At 51.7% G+C, this 27,191-nt stretch overlaps 1 protein-coding gene across 1 annotated transcript in view; it reads left to right on the top strand.

Annotated features, from left to right (window-relative positions):
- MYO18B (myosin XVIIIB) overlaps positions 1–27,191 on the top strand; it is a 212,530-nt gene that overhangs the window by 11,600 nt on the left and 173,739 nt on the right. Inside the window, exon 6 of the mRNA XM_029224307.1 lies at positions 7,294–7,438. Within this exon, the coding sequence (XP_029080140.1) occupies positions 7,294–7,438 (145 nt within the window). The remainder of the gene's footprint in view (positions 1–7,293; positions 7,439–27,191) is intronic.

Genomic DNA, 27,191 nt, shown 5'->3' with positions numbered 1-27,191 from the left:
TCCCATGTGGCACGCTAGTCTACTCCTAGGTATTTATGCAGGAGAATGGAAGTGTACATCCGTGGAAAATTTATTTTACATGAAAGTTCATTAGCAGTTTTATGTGTAAGAGCCCAAACCTAGAAACTACCCAAAATGTCTATTAACAGGTGAATGGGTGAATTCATTGTAGAAAACCATAAAGGTAGTATAGTACTCAGAAGTAACGATGAACTGCTGATAAACCCAAGAACATGATGGCTCTCAAAATAATTGTGCTGAGTGAAAAATCTCAGATGAAAGAGTACAACCATATAACCCCATGTATTTGAAACTCTAGAAAATGCAAATGAATCCGCTGTGACAGCAGACAGGTCAATGGTTGCCCCGGGGTTTTGGTTGCAGGAGGAGGGGAGAGAGGATTATGAAAGGGAACTTTTGCGGGTGATGGATGTGTCCATTGTCTTGAGTGCTGAGGCTTTCACGGGTGTATATGTCAGAGCTTATCACAGTGTACTTGTTAAAGATGAGTGGTTTATTTTTGCCAATTACACCTCAGTAAGGCTGTCTCACTCTCTCTCTCTCTCTCTCTCTCTCTGCTGGGTGCTATCCACAGAGTTACTGATTAAGTAGGTCTGGGCTAGGGCCTGAGAATCTGCATTTCTCACAAGTCCCCAGGTGATGCTGAAGCTGTGGGTCCGGGGACCCCGCTTTGAGAACCACTGTTGGTGAGTCTGTTTCGACAGTGAGTGGAGTGGGATGAAGTGAGGTGATGCGGCTCCCCCGGCTTCACCTGTCTGACACCCCCCTCCACCGGGGGGACTTGCAGTATGTTCTTCTTTAATGCCTCTTCTCCCCCCTGGTTTCCGGCCGCTAGGAGCCCAGACTGGCCTCAGGACGGCAGGGGATGCGAGGCTGTCCCAGTGCTGGGTTTTCTTTAATGAGGTTGGGCCACACGTATCCATTTGAATCAGCAAGAGCATTGTTGTTTGTTTTCTTGGTTTTGAGGAGGAGAAGGGCTCAAGCCAGGCCCTCGTGAGCATCTCAGCCTGACATGTTTGTTCACAGTTCGCATACAGGAGTGGGGCGCAGTGTGAACCCAGTCAAGGAGGTGTTTGAAGTGGCTTTCTTTTTTTGTGTGTTTCTGGGGGTTGTTTTTTTAGACCAGTTGATCTGTGGGAACTGGTAGGGTATTTCTTTGTTCTCACCCTGCTACCTGGCAGGTATGGAGAGTGTTTTCTTTGTTCTCTAAGAGCAAAAATACAAGCTGGAAATTCGTCAGTCTTTGATACAAGCCTGGGCTAGTTTTCTGGGATTGGGCCATCAGGTACTAGCTCAGTGAAGGAATTTGGTGGTCAGGAAATCACCCCAAGAATGAGAGTTGCTAAGTACAAGCCCCCGAAGTCGCCAGAGTCAGCAAATAAAAATATGGGATACCTAGACCATATTCATCTTGTAACTGATCTAACAGCACGGTGACTATAGTTAATAATATTGGACTTACTGTACATTTGAAATATCCTGGGAGAGTAGAACCTACGTGTTCTTACCACACACCAAGAAATGGTAACTATGTGAGGTGATGGGTGTATTAGTTAACTTCATTGCGGTAATAATTTTACAACGTTTATGTGTATCAAATCCTCACATTGCACACCTAAAAATATACAATTTTTATTTGTCAATTATAATTCAGTAAAGCTGGAAAAAATACATGATGCCCGGTTAAATTCGAGTTTCACATAAACATCAAATATTTTTTTTTAACTTAAGTGTGTCCCAAATATTATACGGGCAGGCCTGGAGGGTTGAAGTTGTATCAGAGAGGGCTACCTGGAGGAGGTGAGTACAAGCTGGTCTTGGACTGTGAGAGAAGTTAGGCAGGTGCAGTGAGGCCAGCCTTCCTGCTGCACCGAGCTCCTGATGCAGCGGCAACGCCAGGGGAGAGCCAGCAGTGCAGTGGTTGCAGAGCACAGGGTGAGGGTGTGGGCCCGGGGGGCTGTCAGCTGGAGCAGGGCCAGGTTGTGGGGAAGCCAGCCCTTGGGGTGGTGTTGGCCCTCCGTGACCGCCTTCGCTCGCTGATGGCCAGCTTCCCCTCCTGGTCCCTGCGCTGCGTCCTCCCTGCCTGCCACATTTCAGCTTTTACTTACTTATTTATTTATAAAATTTATTTATTTTATTTTTGGCTGCATTGGGTCTTCATTGCAGTGCGCGGGCTTCTCACCGTGGTGGCTTCTCTTGTTGCGGAGCTCGGGCTCTAGAGCGCAGGCTCAGCAGTTGTGGCACACGGGCTTAGTTGCTCCGCAGCAGGTGGGATCTTCCCTTCCCGGACCAGGGCTCGAACCTGTGTCCCCTGCGTTGGCAGGCGGATTCTTAACCACTGCGCCACCAGGGAAACCCCACATTTCAGCTTTAAATGGAACTTATTTGAGATCTGTTAGGACACCAGGACACACTTGAAATCACAAAGCTTTCATATTATTTTCTTCTCTATAATTTATTTTTCCACAACCTAGACTGATGTTTTAAAAAAGTACCAGCAGCAGTGATCATAATAATAATAATAATCCTTGCCTCCCAGCAGTTTGCTTCTGGCTGGCAGCAGCCAGGCTTTGGCCCAAGGCGCATTTATTTTTTATGACCCAGGCATCAGCTGTGGAGGAATGGGCTCCAGACAGAAGGATGGGGGATCAGGCACTCCTGCCAGGGGCTCTGCCAGGAGCTTTCTCTTACTTAATTCTCCTAAGGATCCTTTGACAGAAGGGATTATTATCACATCTGTTGGTTGGGAGGAGTAATCAGGCTCAGAGAGGTGAAACTACTTGCTTAAGGGCACACAGCTTTTAAGTGGCAGAAGCAGGGAATCCAGGTTGGCCTGACTCCAAATGGTCTCTCTTGTTCGTCCCTCGCTGTCATCTCAGGTCTGTGCCCTGGCTGAAGACTGCGTGCTCTGGGATGTGCCCCAGTGTGCACTCTTGGGTCACTTTTTCTCTCTCAGCTTCAGTTTTTCCCCCTGTGGAATGGGTGGAGCAACACCCTGATCCTCGGTCTGCTCCTAGGGTAGGCGCTCAGTAAAGAATCTGGCGTACAGTCACTCTGTCCCTCCCCATCTGGGTGGCCTTGGGCAAGTGCCTTAGCCTCTCTGAGCCTCAATTTCTCCTCTGACAATTGGAGAGACTCACAGCTGCCTTACAAGGTAAAAGCACCTAGTGCAGCATTGTAGGTACTCAGTTAACCCTTCTCTTCTCCCTCCTTAAATGGACTTGCAGTGCCTGGAGAGAACGTGGGCCCGTCAGTGTTGAGGTAAAGGGAGCCCTTGGCTATGGCTGGACGCCTGTCCTGCCCTCCCCGTGGTCTCCGTCAAGTTCACCCACCTGTGCAGGCACCCACGTTTCTTTTGCAAATGAATAGAGTCAGTGTTCTGCATTTCCCTCCCAGATCCGGCTCCAGATCCAGGGGCTGGAACCGTGGGAATCCTTCCAGCCCTGGGTTGGTTGGTTGTAGAGACACAGGGGAGCCCACCCTGGCTCTGGAGGAGGGGGTGTGGTTTACATCCCCGTGAAGCAGAGTGCGACCCCGGCCTGAACTGGGTTTATAGCCAGGGGCAGAACTCCAGGGGCCGGTTCCCTCGGCCAGGGAGGCCCCTGGTACCGCACCCTCCACCAGAGAGCAGCGCCCAGCTGCAGACCGTGGCTCTCTGCGGCCCTGCACCCTGTGAGAGAGGCCTGCACGTGCCCCCTCAGGGGGCTTGGCACCTAACGCACCATGTCTTCCAGCCGCGCGCCCTTCTGCTAGGAGACCCTGGCTGCCTGCCTGCCCAGTGCCCGCTTCTCCTGCTCGTGCTGGTGGCTTCATACAGCGCTTCTTCCCGGAAGTCGCCTCCTTACCCCTCCCCAGGCCCAGCCTCACCCTGTGCTGTCAGTGTCTGTCTGCACATCTGTCCCCCTTATTGGACTGGGAGCCCCTCAAGGACGGGCCACGCCTGATTCACTTGCCAGGGACTAATGTACAGCAGCAGGGAAGGTGTCTCTGGAAGGCCTGACAGCCTGGGCAAAGGCATGGGGTCGAGCCCAGCATTAACTGAGTGCCATTGTGTGCTGGGCACTGTGCTGGTGCTTTACACACTTCAACTTATTTAATCCTCACAGTGGCCTGGGAGGAGGTTTGGCTGTTATTTTCATCCTACAGTCGTGGAAACTGAGCCTCCAGCGCAAGGGCAAGAGATTTGTGCAGTCACACCGCAGGGACGCAGAGCCGAGAGAACACGCAGTTCCGTCTGCCTCCAAATCCAAACCTGGCCCCTCTCTGCATTGTCGGAATCTCCTGCGTGCTCTAAATGCAGCCCGGTTGAATGTGGAGAGGACATTTTGGATTTTAGTTTTTGCACTAAATTACCTGCCATCTTGGGTTAACCTTGAGGCTTTAATTGCATCAGACGAAGCCTGGGCATCTTCTGAGTCAGCTTTTACTTTTTCACTTCTTTTTTTCAATTCAGTTGAGACATACAGTCAAATGTTTATGAAAGCCCTAATTTTAAGTGTACAACTCAGTGATGATTATATTCTTACACGCACCTGTGACCCCACACCAGCTCAACATCTAGAACATTCCTCATTCCAGTAAAGGCTCCCTTGAGTCCCCACCCCATCAGAGGCATCCCTCCCACCTGAGTTATCATCCGAACTTCTCTTCCCATAGGGTAGTTTTGCCCACATCTGGACTTCATGTAACCAGAATCCACAGTGCATGTTCTTTTGTACATGGCTCCTTTGTCTCACGTGGAATCTGTGGGGTTCATACACGTGCTTGCATGATCAGTGACGTGATCTTTTTCATTGCTGCGTGGTACCCCGTCACTGTGCCCTGGCTGGACCACCCACTGTTTATCCATTCTCTTCTTGGTAGACATTTTGGCCGTGAGTTGGTTTATCCCACTGATCTGATTTCTATTTTCGTGATTTTGAGGCAGGGACTGGCTTTTGTCAGGACATTATGCAGAGGTGTCTGGCTCCCTAGAACTTTAGGGAACTGTAAACATCCTCGTGATTCTGATTGCTTTAGATCAGAAGCGTATATATTCATCCCTCCGTGTCTTCTGTTGCAGCAGAGACTGGGGGAGGTGGGGAGGAGAGAAAAAGAAGCAGACAAGCTTTAGTGGAAGTTTTCTAATTCTCCCGTTCGTATGAGCTAAGTGGCAGATGGTGGAGTCTGCCTGTAATTTAAAGTCAAATGCTCATGGCTGACAGTGGGAGCCACAATAAATGTGTTGCCACCGTCCTTTTGGTGTCCTTTCTCTGCTACTTTGCAATCTCATAAATAACCAAGAGCATGTTGGTAAGATGCCTTCCTCTCCTCCGTTTGCTCCAGCGGAGCAGCTGCAGTTGCTAGGTTGAGCTGCTTGTTGCTAGGGTTTTTGTGGTCCTGTGGTGCCCCAGAAATATGATGGATCAGTGGAACATGCTTTTGCTATTAATTGAAATGTTTCCACAGCGAATCTCTCAATGTCACTGCGTGCTTTGACATTGTCCCAATGGGTCAATGATCCTTGCAGGTTTCTTTCGCAGTTAGAAGAAGTGGCTTGAGCGGAGGGGACGAGTGGCCTGGACGGGGAGTCAGAAAGCCTGATTCTAATCCTGTATCTGATACTAATCCTGTATCTGATACTAATTTTATGGAGCATTGGACTCCATAAAATTCAAGGACTTTCCGGCTTTGACAGCTTACGGTTCATCACCCAAGCTCTGTCAACAGGCCACGTGCAAATCAGGTCCTCATTATCTGTTGGAGGATTATTGACAAAAGAATTCTCATCCCCAGCTCACTTCCTCTCAACCCAGCAGGCTTCTGGGTCGCGTCTCCTTGGCCAGGTGGTGTGTGTGGAGTTAGGAGTTTCAGACTAATTTTAATATTCAATCAGACATAATTGGGGGCACTTCCCTGGTGGCGCAGTGGTTGAGAATCTGCCTGCCAGTGCAGAGGACACGGGTTCGAGCCCTGGTCCAGGAAGATCCCACCTGTCGCAGAGCAACTAAGCCCGTGCGCCATAACTACTGAGCCGGTGCTCTAGAGCCCATGAGCCACAACTACAGAGCCTACGTGCCACAACTACTGAAGCCCACGCACCTAGAGCCCGTGCTCTGCAACAAAAGAGGCCACCGCAATGAGAAGCCCGCGCACCACAACGAAGAATAGCCCCTGCTCGCCGCAACTAGAGGAGGCCCGTGCACAGCAATGAAGACCCAAGGCAGCCAAAAATAAATAAAGAAATATATGAATTTATTCTTTAAAAAAAGCAAACATAATGGGGATCATAAATCTGAAAAAGGAAAAGTGATACCCTACAACCCATAAACACCTGCTCATACTATTTTCTCTTTCCTGCTTAAAAATCCTCGGCAGTTTCCCTCTGCGTGCCCCGGGCATGGCAGACAGGGTCTGTTTCAGTTGCTGAGGCAGACCATTGGGTGGGGCTGCAAGGGGGGACATCCTGAAAAGGATCTGGACTCGCTGGTTTGCTGTGGGGTCTTCATCGATTGGTGTTGTCTGCCACAGGTCCAGGAGTGTAAATAGGGATGTGTGTTTGTCCATTGTGGCTGGAGTTTTAAGCCTATGCCCTTTAATACTGTGTTTGAGGCCTTCTCCATGGCACCGGCCAGCTTCTCGTGCTTATTTCCTCCCCCACTCTGTCTGGCCCACCTCCAAAAATACCTGCTTCTCTGTCCATGTTCAGTTGAACACCTGTTGTCTCCAAAGATGTCCTTTGTTCCTGTTGTCCCCTCTGCCCATCAGGTCTTTTATCCCATCCAGTTGGTCAGCTCTACCTATTTGTCTTTCAGACTTCAATCACAATCTTGTCTCATCTTCTGCGACATTCTCTTTGACTCTCTCGAGTGGGATTAATTGGCCAGGCCCTCCTCTGAGATCCCACAGTCCCCCACTTAGCCTGTTTCGCACTTAGTTGTTTTTAAGTCTCTTTCCACTCCTAGCTTGAGAGGTCCTCAAAGTCAAGTTCTGGATTTCGCTCATCTCTGTCTCTCCAGAGCCCAGCATGGTGCAGAGCCTCAAATCTATTGAATGAACACACGAGTGAATAAAAATCATGTCGCCTTCCAAAGTCAGATAGAAATGATTTTTATAACTTTCCCAGCAGCCTGAGTTCTGTGTGTCAGTACTCCCCAGATTAATCGTGGGTGATTTACCATGGTCATAAAATGACCACACTTTCCCCTCAGACTGAGCCCTGCTTCCACTTGCAAGTTTGCATTTCCTCCACCGTGACGGCCTGTTTGTCTTCCTCTCTCCCCTTGCTCTCAGCCTGAAGATAAGCAGAGGGCGGCGGCTGCCTTCGCCCAGCTCCAGGGCGCCATGGAGACGCTGGGCATTTTGGAGAGCGAGCAGAGGGCCATTTGGCGGGTGTTGGCAGCCATCTACCACCTGGGTGCGGCGGGGGCCTGCAAAGGTACGTGCTTGCCGCCGGGCTCACCTGGGCTGCCGGCTGTCTCCACCAGCAGGTGCCTGTCAAGGCCCTTCTTTCCGTGAGGTGGGACAGGGTCAGCCTGTCATCTTCCACGTCTCTGGGACTGCTCTCGGGGAGGCTGCCGAACCAGGCGTGCCGAGAAGGCAGCGGGCTGGGTGTTTCAAGCAACCGCGTAACCCAGCACTGTCCAGTGGAACTTTCTGTGATGATAGGGGGAGGTTCTCTGTCCAGTAGGGTGGCCGCTGGCAGTATGTGGCTGTCGAGCTTTTGACATGCAGCTGGTGCAACCGAGGCGTTGAATTTGTCATTGCATTAATTTCTAATTAACATACATTTAAATAGCCACATGTAGCTAGTGGTTACTGTGCTGAGAAGAGACACCCTGAAACGGGTGAGAGGAGGCTGGGTCCATGCACTGAAGGTGATGTTTTCCTGTCTAGACATCTTGGAGATGCTCACACCATGTGCCCTGAAGCTCACCCAGCTCTCCTTCTCCTCCCAAACCTGCTCCCCAGCCTTAACTGTCTGTTTGCTTATTGTCCCTACTTCAAGTTGGTCTCCCTCTCCCATCCCTATCCAGTCGTTGACCTTGCCCTGTAGATACTTTCTGTGACAGCATTTCTGTCCTGACTTCTCTATTCTTACTGTTATCACCTTAGACTAAGTATTTGCTAGTCCCTTTTTTGCTTGGACTATTGAGGTAGCGTCGTTGCATATGGCTTGGCTCCACCCTCATTGTGGCCACTGGGCTCCTTTCTAAAACGTAGACCTGTTGTGCCGTTCCCTGCTTACACTCCTCCTGAGGCTCTCTCTCGTCCGCTCCATCAAGTAAAATTCCTTGACTTGGCATTCAAGGCTCCTCGCTTCCCTAACCAGACTCCTGTGCTGTTGCGTTTGGCACTACGCAAGGTCCCGGGGAGACAGTCACTGTCAAGAGCAGTGTGGCTCCTGCCTTCGTGGGGCTTGTGGCACCTTATACTGTGATTGTGTCTTTGTCTAGCTGTTTCCTGTAGAGAGTGGCTTCCTTTGGGCCCAGAACATAGAGTTGGAATTTACTTTTTGAATGGATACATGTGGGCATGGAGGTCTGTCCTCTGGAGCTGTGTGCTGACTCTGGCTGACGTTCTGGGCTATTCCTCTGTGGGGCAGCAGACTTCTTTGGAATATGCTGGCATGTTATTCCTGCCATTCCCATACCCGTGGGCCTTGTGGCCTGTTCTTTTGATTTTCATACACTTGAGCTGCATTGGTCCACTGATTTGACTTTGGACATTTCTAGAAGTTATGCTGAGTCAGAAATAGGTAGGGTAGGGGGTCCACAGTTGGTCCAAGCCAAGGGCAGACATGCTTAACTGGGCAAACATGGAAAAATCAAATGCCACCTGCCTTTTCCAAAAATCAGCCGTGGGCCGTGCTCAACGCCCTGACCATTTGGAAATCAGCCAGCTTTGTAAATGGACTGGGATTTGGGATGTCATTGCACAGTTCAGATCAGAAAAGCTGTGGGAAGGTTTAGAGTTGGAGCACAGGCATCTATAGATTGGGGATGTGTGGAAGGAAGCAAATCTATTTTACAGAATAGAAAACTGAGGCTCAGAAGGTCTAGGTGCAATGAACTCCAGGCTGGGGACTCCCTGATGGTGCAGTGGTTAAGAATCTGCCTGCCAGTGCAGGGGACACAGGTTCGAGCCCTGGTCCGGGAAGATTCCACATGCCACGGAGCAGCTAAGCCCGTGCACCACAACTACTGAGCCTGCGCTCTAGAGCCCGTGTTCCGCAACAGGAGAAGCCACCACAGTGAGAAGCCTGTGCACCGCAACGAAGAGTAGCCCCCGCTCCCCGCAACTGGAGAAAAGCCCATGCAGCAACGAAGACCCAACACAGCCCCCCCCAAAAAACACTCCAGGCTATGGGCACTTGAGGGAGGCAGATCTGAGTTCAAAACCAAACTTCTCTGAGTTTCAGAGAGGCCTTCTCTTTCATTGGGCCAAGGCTGGGGTTGGTGTGAGGATTAAATGGAGTAAAGCAGAGAAAGCTGAATTAAGCTGCTTTCCCCGGAGGCACACCCTGAGACAAAAATTGCATGTAGGCTTTGGGGGAGGGGGTATCAGGAGGAACCGATAGGGAAGTGAGGGAAGAGAGGCAGGTGATGCTGGAGGCTTAAGGAGTGGATTAGCTCTGGGAAGTGGGGGGCCAGTATCTCTCGGGACCTCTGGGAGACTCTGAAGAACATGCCTCCTCATCGAGTATTACCCGAGGGGTGAGGGAGCTGGGATATTGATCTATACCGCCTCCTGCTTCTCCCTGGTTGAAGGTTGCTCCCGGGGAGCATTCCCCCCTGCCCTTCCAGCCTGCCCCATGCATGAGCTGAGCATGTTCCGGCAGCCAAGAAAGCAGAGAGGCGCAGACAGGTACCTGTAGTGACAGGCCAGGGACACGTGTGGCGTGGTATGTACGGAATGGCCAGGGTGAGGGGTGGTGGACAGGTCATCCATGCTTCTAGCTCAAGGCAGTCCCTCAGTAGACTGTGTTGTTGAGCCTGGGTTAGGTGACTCTCCCAGGGTGTCGCAGCCACGTGCCTCTCTGCTTTGCTCAACTCAAATAGGCTTGCTCCCTCCCGGCACTTAGCAAAGCCTAGGGAGAGAACAAGGCGGTTGGGACCTACCTTCCGATTTCCATTGTCACACTTGAAACCTCTCTGCCTCTGATGTGACAAAACGGAGGCTAAGGGAGCCCCCAGTCTATTGACCTGTCACCAGAGAAGTTTGATGCCTGACTTTCTTCTCCTGAGGCTCATGGGGCACCCCCTCTGATGTGGGCTCGGGACTCATACCTGTAGCTGCCTGTAACGATAAAAGAGAAAGGCACATTTATAAATATTTTATTAATACATGATTATGGCAATAATTCCTCCCAGCCTCCCCCCACCCCACCTTATAAATTATTTTAAGAGGAGCTGCTGTCAGTCTGCCTGAGAGGCCTGCTTGATGATTTACTTACTATATATTCTGCTTTGGAAGATTTAATAATAGGTTGCTCTAAAATCAGCTATTAAGGATTTCAAAGTCATATATAAATGTCTTTGCTTTGTGTCATAACAGATCATTTCAAAATATATTAAGAATCATTTCCGTTAATCAGGTTTTTTTTTTTTTCATTAATACGATGCTCTCCTCGCAGCGCACCCAGCTTCCTTAACTTATTTTGAAAGTCCTGATCCTGTTTTTAAAAACCAATATCAGTCCCTGTGGGTAGATTTCAGGCCTTATAACTGGACTTAGGATGTTTGAACTGTTTCAGCAGTAACGACAACCACCACTAATATTGGTTTAGCGTTTGATGGTTTCAGAAGCACTTGTACCTCTCTTGTGCCTTTTGACCTGATTGGATTCATACAATAACCTGGTGAGGAAGGATAATGCCATGGGCAAGAGTCAGCCTCCTGGCTTGGCTTCTCTGAACCTCAGTTTCCTCCTCTGTAAAAGGGGGCTAATGATGGCACCCACTTTGTAGGCTTGTCATGAGGATTAAATGAGTCAGTGCCAAACGTGTGGAGCACAGGACTTGGCTCACGGCTTTATAAGAGGAGGAATGCGGTTTACCTGATGTTGCACAGCTAGTATGTTCCAGAGTGAGGTTTGGAACCACAGCCGGTCTCCCTGCAAAGACCACTCCCCTTCCCTAGACTTTGCAGAGGGCTGTCAGGGTCATTCCTTGCTGGAGAATTGACCTGTTTTCCTGGGCCCTGTGCTGAGTGCTTATAGACGTGATGTCACTGCACAGCCTTAGACTAGCCCAGGAGGAGTGAGAACTATTAGATGCCCATTTTACAGATGAGGAGACTGAGGCCTGCCAGAGAGTTTCATCCTCATCCCCAAGGGCACACCGCTAAAGCCAGAGGTGGGATTTGGACCCAGGTCTGCCCAGGCACTGAGCCTAACCTCTGAGACGACACCTCTGGTCTCCCTGGCCCTGTGTGCCACTGCTTCTGGCCTCACAGGCTCCAAGGGCTGGTGATGTCACTTTTTCACTGGGGTGCCCTGTTTTTACTCATGACAATTCTGACACCAAATGTGTGGGACTTTCCTTATACCAACCAGTCCTCTGATTCTCCGGACACCAATTGGGTGTCCTACAGTTTAGTACACTCCTGTTACTACTTGGAGTTAGTGCAGGTTACGGGCTCGGGCCCACAAGACTGTACCACTTCAGACATTGTTCATAAATTTGGGCCACCTGTACTTCTGATGGACCAGCTATAAAGTTGGGCTCCCACGGACCCCTCCTTGGTTTGATAATTTGCTAGAATGACTCACAGAACTTAGGAGGGCTTTTACTTACCAGTGCCTGTTTATCGTAAGGCATACAACTCAGGAACAGCCAAACAGAAGAGATGCGCAGGGCAAGTTATAGAGCAAGGGGCTTCCCTGCCTTCACTGTGCGACCCTCCCGGCACCTCAATGTGTTCAGTGACCTGGAAGCTCTCTGAGTCCCATCGTTCGGGGTTTTTGGAGGTTTCATTACACAGGCATGATTGATTAAATCATTTTAATCAATCACGGCCCCAGCACACTCCTGGGGGCTCCTGAGTCTCCTCTCTTGGGAGAGTGGCATTAGGCCCCCACTGACCCCTGAGTTCCTGCAGGGCGCTGCCACCGTGACCTTCCCCCACCACCTTCTGGGTCCCTCCAGCCCGTATGACTTGGTGTTCTTGACCCCAGGAGTCTGGCTGCCTGTGGGGCTCTGGATCACCCTGTCATCAGCAGTGCCCCGGGCAGCGTCGGAGTCAGAGAGGGCACCCACCCCCCCGCCCCGCCCCAGAATGTGGCAGAGCAGCGACACGGGCGTCTTGAAGTCAGCTAGTCCTGGGTTCGGGGCTCAGCTTGGGCTCTTACTTAGCTGTGTGTGACCTCGGCCAAGTTCTGGGGCTCGCCCGAGCCTCCTCTGGAAGAGGGAGAAAGGGCGGCAGAGAGCGTCTGGGGTCTCACACACGGCTGCGGTGCTAGTAATGCTCTCGTTCTGGGCTGCCTCCCATGGGCAGGCCCGGTGGCTCCTGGCTTGGCCGGCCGTCATAAAGAGGCCGTGTTCTTCCCTCTCTCTGCACTGTCTCCACCTCCTTTCTGTTTCTCAGGCTCACTGTCCCTGCTGGGTCCCTTGGGAAGGCCGTGGGAGGGGGCCCTGGGGGCTGCCTCGGTATGGCAGGCAGAAACCCCTGGGTGATTTGACGCGGGATGGTTTGCTGTGAACCAAGACTCATGGCCTGGGCTGTCCCTCAGGAGCCATCAGGGAACCACTTATCCAGCCTCGTGTTTCTTTCCTTTGGCAAAATGTGGCCCATGGAACAATCAGCTGGCAGCAAACAGATGTTCTCTGGAGCTCACTTGACAAGGAGAGGGCGGGGGAGGAGGGACACGCTGGGCCCTGCAGTGGGCGGGGCCGGCAGTGAGTTCAGGCTCCTCCACCTCCTGGCTGTGTGATTTAACCTGTGCAAGAGATTTCACCTCTCTGGACTGCAGCTTCCGTGCCTGTAAAATGGTAAAACCCTGTCTACGTTCTACATCGTTAGTCAGGTAATGGCTGCATCCCGCCCACCTGGCACATGGGCGGGGTTCAGCAAGCCCTGACTCCCTTCTCTTTGCAAAGTGCTTTTTGTCATCTGTTGGCTCTGTTGGCATCAAAGCCTGCCCTGACGTGGGCCGGGTCGGGGTGGAGAACTCAAGCCCCCAGGGAATGCAGCTCATTGCTTAAGGGCACATGGTGAAACCTCTGTGCTAGTGATCGGCAGCTTCAGAACCGGGGTCCAGTTCCGGACTCTCAGTCCAGTGCTCTTTCCACAGCTTCGAGAAAGGTTCTAAGGGCCAGGGAGAGTGTGGGGTAGTGGTCAGAGCAGTCAGGAGGGACACAATCTTGTGCTCAAGTGGAAGTGAGGATTCCAGCACTTGCTAGCTTTGGGACTGGTCACGTGACCCTGCTGCATAACAAATCAGCCCCATGTTGTTCCCTGGCTTGAGCAATGATCATTTTATTATCTCCCCAAGCTCCTGGGGGTCTGCAGTTTGGAAGGGCTTGGGCTGGGCTGCGGTCAGAGGGTGGCTGACCCAGAAACAGTGGGGCTGGAGTCGCCGGGACTACCCGGGCACCTCCATCTCTCCAAGTCTCAGATCTTGGGTCCCCAGCGTGGGCCTGTTTGGGCTTCCTTGTGGCCTGGCGGCTTTGGGGCTCCAAGGAAGCTTCCAGAGAGCAGCATGGAAACTGCATCACCTCTTCTGAGCTGGCCTCAGCTATCATGCAGTGTCACTGCTGCCATGCTCTATGTCACAGCTTCAAGGGCCAGGCAGTCTAGACTCCAACCCTGGATGGGGGAGTGACGAGGTGAGAGATACTGGTGTGGCAATATGTTGGTTGAGAAAGGAACTTAAGCTTTCTGAGACTCAGTTGTCTGACCTGTAAGATGGGATTGAAAACAGTAGTGACTTCACAGGTCTGCTGAGCAGATGAAGTGAAATGTATGTCAAGGGCTAAGCTCAGTGCCAGGCACTTGTCAGAGCTGCTGTTGTGAATCAGGGCATCACAAAGCTTGGAGATACTTCCCAGCTCCCTCCTGGCAGGAGGATGCTCCTGGGATGTCTGCTCCCTACTTTTGTTACCAGTGCCCCCCAGTATCCTCTGATGCCCCTCAAGACCCTTTTCCCACAGGAGAGTAAATCAAGGAGGAACTCGGAGCCCTTTTTTTTTTTTTTTTTTTAAATTTTAAATTTTATTTATTTATTTATGGCTGTGTTGGGTCTTCGTTTCTGTGCGAGGGCTTTCTCTAGTTGTGGCGAGCGGGGGCCACTCTTCATCACGGTGCGCGGGCCTCTCACTATCGCGGCCTCTCTTGTTGCAGAGCACAGGCTCCAGACGCGCAGGCTCAGTAGCTGTGGCGCACGGGCCTAGTTGCTCAGCGGCATGTGGGATCTTCCCAGACCAGGGCTCGAACCCGTGTCTCCTGCATTGGCAGGCAGATTCTCAACCACTGCGCCACCAGGGAAGCCCTAGGAGCCCTTTTTGCAGCAAGAAACAATTCTCTGTCTCAGGACCTCTTGGCTGTGTGAGATTAAAACCAGTCACGACCCTCTTCTCAGGAATGTTCCCTGAACAAAATGCTCCCGTGGTCTTGCTGTCCTGCACATCAGCCCAAGACTGGGAGTCACTTACCTGTGTTCTCTCCTTTAATTCCCACGGCAACCGTGACAGGTAGGTAGGGAGGGAATTCCCACTTGGCAGTTCAGGCTGCTGAGGCTCAGAGAGGTTATGTAAATTTGCCGAGGCCAAACAGCACCATGTGGTGGAGCCAAGGTTAGAATCAGTGCCTGTCTGCCTCCAAAGCTAGTGTCCTTCTCCTCTGTGAGGCCACTCATCTGGCCCAGTCCTTGGGTGCATTTTGGGTGCTCGGACCTCCACCTCCCCTCTAAGAGCAGCTTCTCAGCTCCGTCCCCAGTTTCCAGTCTCCGTTCCCTCACCTGGAAGGGCATCCGCTAAGCAGAACCGAGGCAGGAGAGCTCGGAATCGAGGCTAACAGCATGGGCTCTGGGGCTAGGCAGACCTGTGTTTCACCCCAGTTCTCCTGCGTGATCTGTGACTCTCTCCACCTCTGAGGCTCAGTGTCCTCATCTGTAGAATGGGGATAACAGTCCTTGGGAGGCTTAAGTTATTCAGTTTGAATGTGTAAAGCCTTGTTGTTATTGCTATTGAATGTAACACCCTTGTTGTTATTGCTATTATTATTGTTAATGGAAAACCTGCCCACCATCCAGGCATTTGCCCGGCAAAGCTTGAGTCTACAAAGGTGACTCGGGCTGGTTTTTAATCCTCTCCAATCCCTGTGGTCCCGTAGCTGTAAGAGATGTACACCCTCCCTAGAAAGTCTGAGCATCTTTGTCACTCTGCCCGCTGTCCCTCATTATTCCATAAAAATGACAGTACTGTTCAGAACCCAAAATCATAAGGATGTGTTATCTGCCTTGATGGCCCAGTTGCTTTGCTTTCCTTTGGCTCTGAAGGCTGATGGGAGGTTTAATTATTTGTCTGTTACTAAATTTGCCAGTCTACTTGTTGCTGACCCCATTGCCTAATATATTATGCAGTCGGGCCCATGTATAACCCAGGGGGGGCCCTGTAATGGAGTGATAGAGGGAGGCTGCCAGTCGGCCACCACTCCGCGCCTGTCCTAATAAAGGCATCAGTCCCTGAATGGATGGGACCGTAACTCGGGGAGCGCCGAGGGGCCTGCAGGAAGAAGAGACGATTGTAATGATGACAGGGACCCAGCCCCCTATCTTCTGCTGGGACCCCGCCCAACATCTAGCAGCCAGGGGAGTCCGTCCAAGGATAGGAGGAGGTGGCCTGATGCTTCCCAAGCCCGGATAAGACGCTGAGCACGGAAGGCCACGGGGAGTATAACAGTGATGCTGTCAACGCAAAGCAGTCACCATATATTCAAGCACTTGGCAAAGTGTTTTACTCTTTTTATTGTTTTAAAACAACTGCACAAATCATTACTGTAAAGTTGTCTTCCTATGAAAAATGGAAACAATACAGATGAACACAGAATGTTGAAAGCAGGTCCCCCCCACTCTCTTGATCCTCCTGACCTTAAAGGTGACCGTTGTTAAGGTGCAAAGGTGACATTTATTACAACTGATGAGCCAATACTGATACACAGTTATTAACCGAAGTCCTCAGTTTACCTTGGGGTTCGCCCTTGGTGTTGTACATTCTCTGGGATTTGACAGGTGTGTCATGTCATGTCGTGTGTTCACCATGACCGTGTGGTCCAGGCTAGTTCCACTGCCCTAACAGGCTGGCTTTTTTTTTTCCTCTTAAACTTTTTAATTTGGAATCATCATAGATTCATAAGTAGCTGGAACAGTAACACATCGAGTCCCTGACCCCTTCCCCCAGTTGTGGCTGTGGACGTGGCTGCAGTCCCTCTCAAAAGCAGAGAGTGGCCGTGGCTGTGTCACTGTGTCCCCAGTGTAGGCTTCACCCTCAGGCCTTTTAGACTGAGCACGAGCTACACCTGTGCACATGACAACTACGGGGGTGGCTGGCTGTCGCTGTTATAAACAAGTTCACACCGGCTCCATTTCCACGTGCTCTGCTTCTCCGCGTGCCGGGGCCTCTCTGCCCGTGGCTCACAGCAGCGCCCCTGTTCTCTCCCCTAACTGCAGGGCTTGCCTGGCGAGGGGGCCTCAGTCGATGTCGCACTTCTCCAGCTGATGAGCGTTTGGGCAGTCTCCTGCTGCTTTGGGGGGTTCTAAACAGCGCCACGTGGGCATACGTTCCTGTATGTAGAGGCGGTGCAGGGGTGAGCGTTCTGGAGCCGTGGTGGCCTGGGCCTGGGCCTGCTGGACCACGGGGCATGTTTGAGGTTGAACATTTCCATGGACACGGCTCGATTCCCCTGCCTGTATTCACAGGGGTCGGCTCACTGCAGCCTCACAAGCCCGGGGGGGATGTGGGACTGGAGTCTGGGTCTCTGAACACCTGGGCCATGGCTGCATTCATGCTGCTCCATTCCCCCCCCCCCCCCCCCCCCCCCGTGGCCTCCTTTTCTTCATCCTTTTCCTCCTCCCCCACTCGCCCTCTTCCCCCTCCGCTCCCCCCTTACTGCTCTCCTTCCTCTGTCTCCTCTCCCTCCTTTCTTCCTTTTCTTCTTCTCCTCTATGCCTATTGGGTGGTAGGCCCTCGGCAACGCCATTCTTACATTCCAAGATGAGATTTCCATCTGATCAAGGGAGGGAGACCCAGACAGGGCCGTTGGAGACGCCAGGAGAAAATTCTAGGCAGGAGACATCCAAAGTTCAGAGGGGTCAGCCCCACCCAAGGGGTCCTAGGGCCTGAGACCCTTGAACCGAATCTCTCAAACAGAGTGGAAATCAGGGAGGATGCTCCAGACAGAAGAGCCTCGGTGAGCAGAGGTGTGGTAGCCCGAGCAAGGCTTGGGGCCTCCGTGTCCCCATCTGCGAGGCGCCAATCCCTGGCACCGGTGCTGCGGGATTGAGAGAGGATTACCATGTGTCCCTAGAGCAGACCCCACCCCCCCCGAAGCTGGTCCCCGCCTGGGCCCTGTCCTCCGCCTGCCTTCCCGTGCCCACAGGCCCCCAGCTGGTGGCTTGGCTCCCTGCCTGACAGCTGCCACAGCCGGGCCTATTCTGGGCCACAGGCAAGGATTGATTCTGCATTTTCTAAGCATATTGAATTCATTTGTTAAGCTGGAATGGCGGCTGTGGGATGTAAACATTTATATTATAAAAGCCATAAACCGGGCTTCCCTGGTGGCGCAGTGGTTGGGAGTCCGCCTGCCGATGCAGGGGACACAAGTTCGTGCCCCGGTCCAGAAAGATTCCACATGCCGCGGAGGGGGTAGGCCCGTGAGCCATGGCCGCTGAGCCTGCGTGTCCGGAGCCTGTGCTCCGCAGCAGGAGAGGCCACAACAGTGAGAGGCCACAACAGTGAGAGGCCCGTGTACCGCAAAAAAAGCAAAAAACAAAAAAAAAGCCACAAACCCCTGAAGTGGCTGATGCTAGAAGGCTTCCCTGCCGGCAGCCCCAGGCTTCAGGAGGGCAGGGGGAGGAGGATGGAACCCCCGAGAGACCCGACTTCAGGTTGGCTTAGCCACTCTTGCTGGGTGGCCCTGCAAAAGCCCCTCCCCTCTTTCTGGCCTCTGTTTCCCATAAGTAATAACAGCAGCTGACATTATCCAGTGCTTACAAGGTGCAGGTACTGTTCTAAGAGCTTTGGCCATCTCAGTGATCCCCTGGAGTGGGCACCATTACCCCATTTTACAGATGAGGAAACTGAGGCTCAGAGAGGGGAAAGGACTTGCCCAGTGGGGATGGATGGACCCTCTCTGGCGTCTCTTTTAGCCTTGCTTATCATAGACTCCAGGAGGCTGTGGCTCAGTGAGGACCTCACCGTACATGCATGTCCCACCCTTCAGTGACAGAGCGTAACAATACTGCTGACGGCAATGATGATGATGTTAATGATGGGGTTAGTAACTGTTACTGTTTACTGAGAATCTGCTCTCTGCCAGGCATGATTTAAGTGCTGTGCATGGTTATTCCGTTTAATCCTTGTAACCCTATATGGTGGGTTATACCCATCTTATGGGTGTGTCAGTGGAGGCTCAGAGAGATAAAGGCAGTTATCTAAGGTCCTGGACTCAGGAAGGGGAGGAGCTCAATTTGGGACCGAGGAGTTCTGTCTTTGAAGCCTTTCTTCCTGTTCTTCATGCCACGTTCTGCTGGATGGTCCACAGTGTCATCAATAAATGGGGAATTAGTAATCATACCTTTTCATATGGTCCTTGCACTGATGAGATTAAGTGCTTAGCACAGGGCCAGGCATGCGGTGAGTACTCTGGAGACACCAGCTGTTGTTCGTGGGCTTCCCTTGGGCCCCAGCTTCAAAGGAAACAGTGTGATAAGTTGAGGGGGACCCCTGCTCAGTCTGCCTTGGTGAGGGACCCTTTAATATGGAAAGAGCGTTGGACTGGGGGCCAGCCAGAGCCGGGTTTAATCCTGGCTTCTGCCTCACTAGCTGTGTGACCTCACACAGGTCACTCACCGGCTGTTGGTCCCACCCCTGAGCCTTTGCTCCTGCAGTTCCCCCAGGTGATGAGTGGCGCCTTCGACTGAGGTCTCCCTGGTGACTCTGCTTCTCAGGTCGGATTACCTGCTCTGGGGACACTCCCAGGCAGTTTCACACCCAGTGTCTTGTTTCATCCTAATAATGACCCATTGGGAGAGGAGCCATCCCATTGTACAGATGTGGAAACTGAGGCTCAGAGAGGTGAGATTTCCTGTTTGAGATCTTGCAGCCAGGTGGAAACTGCCTTTGGATGCCCGGCCTCTGGTTCTTTCCACAACTGCCCAACATCCCAAAGATGCCACGCCTTTCCCCTTAAGCCTCTTGATCAGATTAGTCCAGGAGACCCCTACCCATGCTCCCCTTCTCCTGTGAACTCCCGATGCACATTGGCATACTCAAGCTTAGAGCAGCCTGCAGGGAAGCAGCCCATTTTGGTTGGTTTAACTGGATGCTGCCCCAGCTGATTTGTCCAGCAAGCCCTCTTTATCCAGAACGCTAGAGCATCAGGGCTGGTCCACGTGTTGTCTTTCCAGTTGATAGGGCGTGAGCAGTGATTCATGTTGGATTATGAGTGACTGAGCAGCGATCTGTTGACGGCTTGTTGGCCAGGCCTTACGGGGTGCGCTGACTGCAGATGGACAGGTGACTTTCTCTAAGGTCTGTCCAGGTTTGCAGGGCTGCGTGGCACCCGGGAACAGCAGGAACAGGCGGGAGCCCTAAGAGGCAGGAAGAGACTCAAAGTTTTGGCCTTTAAGACAGTCCCATTTTCCAGGATCCCAACAATTGAACTTGACCTGACGTCCCTGAGCAGAATTCTCAGAGTGTGATCATAATTCTAGACATTTATCCAGCAGATCCCGTGCTAAGCGATCTGCACCTGGAACCACGCTGACGCTTCACAAGGACTCCATGGGGTAGATTCCCATTTTACAGGGGAGGAAACTGAGGCTCAAAGAGGTGACACGGTTTCCCCAACATCACGTGGCTTTTGGCAGCGGAGGTGGGATTTGAACCTGCGCAGTCTGTTTCTGGAGCGCTGCCTTTTCTCGTAGCACCCACAGCCTTTTAGGCTTATCTGTTCCCTGCAGGTGGCCGCCTCCTTCACAGGCCTCCGAACTGTAAACCTCTGTGCGAGGAAATGTGAACCAGGTGTGCCGGCGTTATAAATAAGTCACATAACATTCAGTAGTTCAGCAGCAGCATGGCTATTGTTGGAAGGAGAAATAACTTGGTTATTAATAAATGCAGGAGGTCATAGTAATTGATAGCAGTTGAACTCACGGTGCATGAGGGGAGAACGGTCATGTTATTTTTTCCTCTTCCTCGTTTTTTTTTTGTATTGAGCGTAAAGGGAAAAACCTGCCTTTGCAGGTCGGTCTGAGCAGCTCAGAAACTACAGTTCCATAACTTTCCCTTACTCCTTCCTGTTCTTCTTTTTTCTTTTCCTCGTTTCTCCTTTATTCATTCTTCTTTTCAAATCCCTTCCTGCCTCTTACCACAGAGTGATCTCGGGCAAGTGACTCGGGTAAAGCAGTTTGCCCGCAGTCACCTGGTTAATCGAGGGCTCTCTCAGCTAAGCCAGTATTTCCTAAACCGGTGTCTCCTGGGACATTAGATCAAGATACTCTGTAAAAGCATTCCAAGGCCAAGTAAGTCTGAACAGAACATCCCCTTCTTGGAGCGTCATATGATATACTTTAAAGGCTCTGAGATGGCCCAAAGTTAAGAAACTTGTTTCACCAAAGCAATGACCAAATTGGTGTAATACAGAATTCATTTTTCCCCAGTGACACTGATGAACGTTCCATGGAACAACCGCTATGAGGAGCCCCTTTGGGAAACTCTGAGCCCCAGCCGTGTGGCTTCTGTGCCCCGCTCCATATCCCTTTGGCCACCCGGGGAGTTTCTGACTCAGCCCTGCCCTTGGTAGCACATTGGCTGGGGCCAGGCCTCACCTCAGATGTGCAGATGGCTTCTGAATGATAGACAAAGGCGCACACACAACAGAGCAGCGTGCCAAGAACCTGGCTCCCTTTCAGAGAACCTTCTGAGGCCCTCTCTGAGCCTTGGCACTTTAAATGGGTACAGCTGCTGAGACAAGGGTTCAAGGGATAGACTTGCATGTGGGAGGAGATCCCAGGAAGTACTGGGAGGGCCGTGAGGAAGGGAAGTAGGGAAGGAAGGCAGCCAAAAAGAGTGTCACTGGGGCTTCCCTGGTGGCGCAGTGGTTGAGAGTCCGCCTGCTGATGCAGGGGACGCGGGTTCGTGCCCCGGTCCGGGAAGATCCCACATGCCGTGGAGCGGCTGGGCCCGTGAGCCATGGCCGTTGAGCCTGCGCGTCCGGAGCCTGTGCTTCGTAACGGGAGAGGCCACAACAGTGAGAGGCCCGCGTACCGCAAAAAAAAAGTGTCACCAAAACCAGGCTGTGGGCAACTGGGGCTCCTCCCACTAGGGACCTCTGGGGGCCAGCGTAGAGCACGCACCCGAGTTATCGCACTCAGAGGGCCTTACCTTTGTCACTGCTTGAAGGCTGGGAATGTTAATTCCGTGCCACATCCGCCCATGCCCTGTGCTTCAGCAAATGCCAGTACGAGAGAAGGCCCTCAGCTGTAGGGAGTACAGGAAGCCCCAGGGGGACACTGTGGGGCAGCAACAGCTCTGCTCTGGTCCACCTACCATGTTGCCTTCTGAAGTCTGCCCCCGTTTCCTTTTGACCTGACCTACAGCCCGCGTGTATGCTCAACCTAGGTGTAACATGGGATGTTGGGAGTATCAGAGCCGCCCTTAACCCCATGCCGTGACCTGGGGGTCTGGGGACCTAGGCTCAGGTTCTCGCTCAGCTGTTTACCAGCTGTGTGACTCAGGGCAGGGCGGTATCCCTTGCTGGGTCTTGGTGGCCTCTACTATAAATCAGGCCTAACAGTATTCAGCCTGCAGACCTCGCAAGGCAGTTGGGAGATCAGCCAAGGTCATACAAGCGTCCTCCCGCCCTGTGTAGACGTGTCCAGGTGTGCATCCTCCAGGCCGTGGCGAGATGCATGGGCCATTTGTCACTGAGCACAATAATAGAGCTGGTATTTGCAAGTAGTTCTTTAATATAGAACTGTTTCAAGGGTGGGCGGTCCTATCAGACATGCATTGTATTTATGTAAATCCAGCCATGCAAAGGCAAATGTGAGGCCAGTGGTTACAGATACATATTTTTTCATATGTCATGGGCCCTAAAGGCAAGCGACCCATTTCCTTTGGTGTTCCACTGGAGGGGAAGCTGGCAGTGTCGGACTTAGGGAAACATGCTACAGTACTGTACGTTATGGGCAATTTAGGAGATCCTCAAGGGTAATTTTAAGGGTACTTGATATTTCACCTTAGACTCTGGTTTCAGAACAGTACCCCCTTATGAGAGAAAGCTCCTCTGCACAGGCCCATGGTTAGCATATTGAGAGCTGGAGTGAGAAGGCTTGAGTTCAGATGCTGCCTCTGCCACTTACCAGGTGAATGACCTTGGAAGGTCACCCTCTCTGCGGCTCAGTGTTCTTATAAGTCAAGGGGCGATACTAGCATTGGCCTCGTAGGGCTGCAGGGAGGGTTAACGGAGGCAGCGGTGTCCAGTGTTCAAGCCCAGTGCCCGGCCCTGGGAAGGGGCACTGTAGGTGCTGCTGTCTGATGCTGTGATGTTAAGGCCGCCTTTGTAATACTGTTGGGCGTTTGCATTCTGATTCTTTTTCTTGGATGGGTGAGACAGAGGGTGGGTGACGGGTGGGGCACCAGGGAGCATTTCCTGCGGGTCACCGTCACATGTCCTTGTGTGATGTTTGCAGAAGAAGAGGCAGAGGATTCCTAGATGGTGCGCATGAAAGCCCATCGCCATCGCAGAGCCGAGCCCCGGGCCCGCCTGCCACGGGGTCCTGTTTCCCACCCGTGACTGGCAGAATGGCTGCAGCCAAATGCACATGCCTGAAGTGATCTCTGCATTTGGCGTTGGGATCATTCTGGGCACAGCCTCCTCGCCTCCTGCTGTACGGCAGGAAAGCATCCCGATAGAGTGTGTGAATCCCCTACGGGGTGGGCTACGAGGCGGGGAAAAATCCACAGACCCTCCCCTCCAAGATTTTTTTGGTCCTGTCTGTCTGTTTCCATCTCTGGCTCGTTGCCTCTCCCTCTCTGTGTCTCTCTGCCTCTCTCCCTTTTGTTTTATCTTCTGTTTGATCTTTCCTGTTAGAGAAGGCAGCTCTGAGGTTCAGATGGGCTGGTTTGTGGGGGAGAGGGAAACACAGTGTTTCTCGCTCCCAAGCCTTGGAGATCTGCCACTTCGGGCAGGGCTGGCCATCAGTGAGAAATGTTCATTTCGTCGTTGACTCCTTGTTTCATTTCATCACTCACCATGTTAATGTTTATTGAACGCTTCCTCGTGCCAGCTCTCTTAGGCCAGAGCAGTGACCACACAGACCTCTCCCGGCACAGAACAGCGGGCGGCTGCACACGGTGTGACATCAGCACGGGAGGGTGGGAATCCCCCTCTGCCCCTCACTCCTGGAACCACCTTGGACAGGAAATGAGACCTGACCTACTCCATTCCATATCTGAATGATCTCAGGGCCTTAGAAGAGGAAAGCGATGAGGCGGGGGAAGTGCTAGCACAGTGCCTGGCACACGGCACACGCTCCCTGCTTGGTGGCTGTCCTCGCTCGTTTGGTGATGGCTTCACGGGGGCTGGAGCCCTCTGTATACTGGCATCTCCAACCTCGGTGTCATTCCGAGGATAGCTCTGTCCCCAGCTTTGGGTAGGTTGGTGGGAAGTGCTGAGACCAGCGTGTGTCCGCCTTTCCTTGGAGGAGAAACGACCTCGGTGGGCTCAGAGTCCCTGGGCGTGACCGGCATCCGGAGTTCACCAGTTCACTATCCCTTCCACACATGCTCTCGGTGAAGCACCAGACAGATCTTGTGGAGGAGTCCCTGCAGCCCCAGGATGGGGCAATCCGGGTTGGGGTGAATGGTGCCCTCTTTGGTTTTGCAGGTGGAGGAGGGAATTCAAATTTGTCTAGCACCTTCTCAGGGCCAGGTGCTCTGCTCAGAGCCTCACGTGCCACCATCTCGCCCAGTCCTTGCAGCCCAGTGAAGAGGTGTTTGAGGTTTTGTGACTCCGTTTTGCAGATGAAGAAACTGAGGCTCAAAAAGGCTGTGAGACTGGTCCAAGGGCTGACAGCTGGGAATGACGGGAATGGGACCCAGACCCTGTCTGCTCCGGTGCCTGTGTTGCTGTCCAGTCCCCTTTCTCCTCACCGCAGGTGCTGCCCCAGGGTTCTCAGCCTCCACTGAGAAGGCGTGGCCTCCACCCAGGTCTGGACGAAGACAGAGGGGCCCATGGGGTCGGATTTGGTGCCTGGCCAGCCTTCGGGAGCTGGAAGCAGAAGTACATTTTCGCGGCAGAGCTCCCATGTGCCTCCTGGGTTTCACCAGCGGGATGCTGCTCAGCACACTTGGAAATACGCCCCTTACGTCAGGCGGGACCTAGAGAGTCCTGCCCAGTCCATATCCTGCTCCCCTTTTCAGAAACAACCATTGCTGAGCCCCTTCATGAGCTCTCCCCAGCTCAGCGAGGCTATAGGTCACTGTGGCCAGAGTGTGGCAGACTGTTTCAGAGGGTGGCAGCGGAGGTGATGGGGCAGGAGAGGGGCAGGACGTTGCCCACCTAGACAGTCATCTCCTGTTTAATTCACTTTCAACCCCATCACAGGAAGAAGGAAATCTCATTCAGGGCTAGTAGCCTTTAACTCCTCTCTGTAATACTTGCTAATCTCCCTTTTTCAACAAAGAGAAAGCAGACCTCGGACTCCCAGGTAACTGTATCTAATTAGAATCTAATGGTATTTCTGTACACGTATTGTATTTATTTCTGTTTTCTATCTGTGACAAGTGATCACAGTGTTGGTTCAGAAACTGGCCCCCACTGTGGTGGAGGGCAGGGAGAGACTGAAGAAAGAGGCAGCCACTCCAGATTGGTGGGTGGCAGGTGTAATATGCAAGGGAACTGACATACAAGGCTTGTCTTGGATGCTGCAGGAAGGGTAGGTCTCTACCCCCGCCCGCCAGAGTCTTAAAGTTTATAGAGGCCGGAACTGGGCTCAGTCACGGAGACCTTCTGGATGGTCTCAGTAACACCCTGCTCTCTCAAGGCTGTGTCCTTGTAACAGCTGCCACCGTGGGAGTGGGGGAGGGGCTGGATGTATATTCCAAGGGCAGGGGAAGGGCTGAGGAGCTTCCAATTGCCCAGGGCCAGCTCGCAGGTCACCTGGTGGTCATATCCTCTCAATGACCTCCTTCAACAAATGGATTCTTGTTTAAGTTAGTGCTATAACATTTCCTTTCACAAGGTATTTACGTAAGTGAAAAAGATTAGTGAGTCCATTTAAAAGAAAGTCCTATTTAGGGACACAAGGATTTGACAAATTTCCTAAAGGTGACATTGCAAGGGTTGATTTTGGGGAAATAGTTCTTCCACTTAGTCTGATTTCTGGTGACTTTTCCGAATCAGTTTTCTCATCTGTAAAATGGGAATAATACTGCCTTTGAGGACTTTTGTGAAGATTCAATAATAGTAATAATAATAAGTAATTACAACTTGCATGTATTGAGTTTTTTTCTGTGTCACCCCTGGAACTCCAAGACAGACTTTCTGACTCCAAAAGCCATGAGCTGAACAAAGAGGACATGTTGAATAAAATGGTGTCACTGAGTGGTAACTGCTATCATCACCATCATCTTATCATCTCCACCATCACCTCCACTATCATCACCACGTCATCACCACCATCGTTGTTACCTTCTTCACCATTTTTTAAAGTGGCAGGGACTTTGCTGTGGCTCAGTGGTTAAGAATCCGCCTGCCAATGCAGGGGACATGGGTTCAATCCCTGGTCCGGGAGGATCCCACATGCCGCAGAGCAACTAAGCCTATGCGCCACAACTACTAAGCCTGCGCTCTAGAGCCCGCGAGCCACAACTACTGAGCCTGTGAGCCACAACTACTGAAGCCCATGCACTCTAGGGCCCAGGTGCTGCAACTGCTCAGCACACACGCCGCAACTACTGAAGCCTGCATGCTCTAGGGCCCGCGTGCCGCAACTACCGAACCCACACGCTGCAACCCCTGAACCCCATGCGCCTAGAGCCCATGCTCCGCAACAAGAGAAGCCACTGCAATGAGAAGTCCGAGCACCGCAATGAAGAGTAGGCCCCGCTCACCGCAACTAGAGAAAGCCCGCGTGCAGCAACAAAGACCCAATGCAGCCAAAAAAGAAAAAAAAAATTAAAATAAAGTGGCAGGACTTTTTTACTAGCCATGTAACCTCTCTGGTAAAGCTGAGATTCAGTCTCTAAAATGGAGGTAATAAAATGCTGTTCTTGAGATAATCAGTGCAGAATAACTGGCATGTAGGAGGACCTCGATAAGCAGTGGCCAGAGCTCCTTCGTCCTGGGTATTGTCAAGGCCCCAGATAAAGTCTTTTTCCAAATTTCCACATTTTTCTTAAACCAGGCATCTAGATTCTTTAAGATGTCTGTTTGAAGAATTGGGCCCTTAAGATCTCTTTCTGATGGATTGAGAAATCTCTGTTGGCAGCTGTGATTCTTATTTCAAAGAAGGAAACACATTTATGGGAAGATAGGAATTGGGAGAAAATTACTTAAGGATGGAACTAGTGTTTGCTTTAGTAAGTCATTATTTTTTAAAATTTGGATTACAAAGTTAGTGCAGAACCACTGCAGAAAGTTTGGAAAATAAAAAATTCCCCTACCCTCTGATTGTTCGTATTTGGATATATTTCCTTTTCGTTATTTGTCTTTATAGCAGTTTAGAGTGATTTACACAATTGATGTCATACTGTGGCGTGATTTTCTAGTCCATTTCCTTTAACATTTTGAAAATAAGAATTGACCATGTTGTACGGTCTTTGTGGCTGATATTAAGTGGCATTATAATAGTCCATAGAGAGGTTCCCCACTGCTTCTCCAACCTCGTCTGGTTACTCCCCTCCCCACTTACATCCCAGCCACGCTGACCTTCTTGGCACTTCCCTAACACATCATGCTCATTCC

This window comes from Monodon monoceros, unplaced genomic scaffold, assembly GCF_005190385.1.
Source record: "Monodon monoceros isolate NGI ecotype Baffin Bay Population unplaced genomic scaffold, NGI_Narwhal_1 Super_Scaffold_1, whole genome shotgun sequence".
Classification (NCBI taxonomy): Eukaryota; Metazoa; Chordata; class Mammalia; order Artiodactyla; family Monodontidae; genus Monodon; species Monodon monoceros.
The sequence above is the reverse complement of the archived record's forward strand: the minus strand, read 5'-3'. Positions and strand labels throughout refer to the sequence as shown.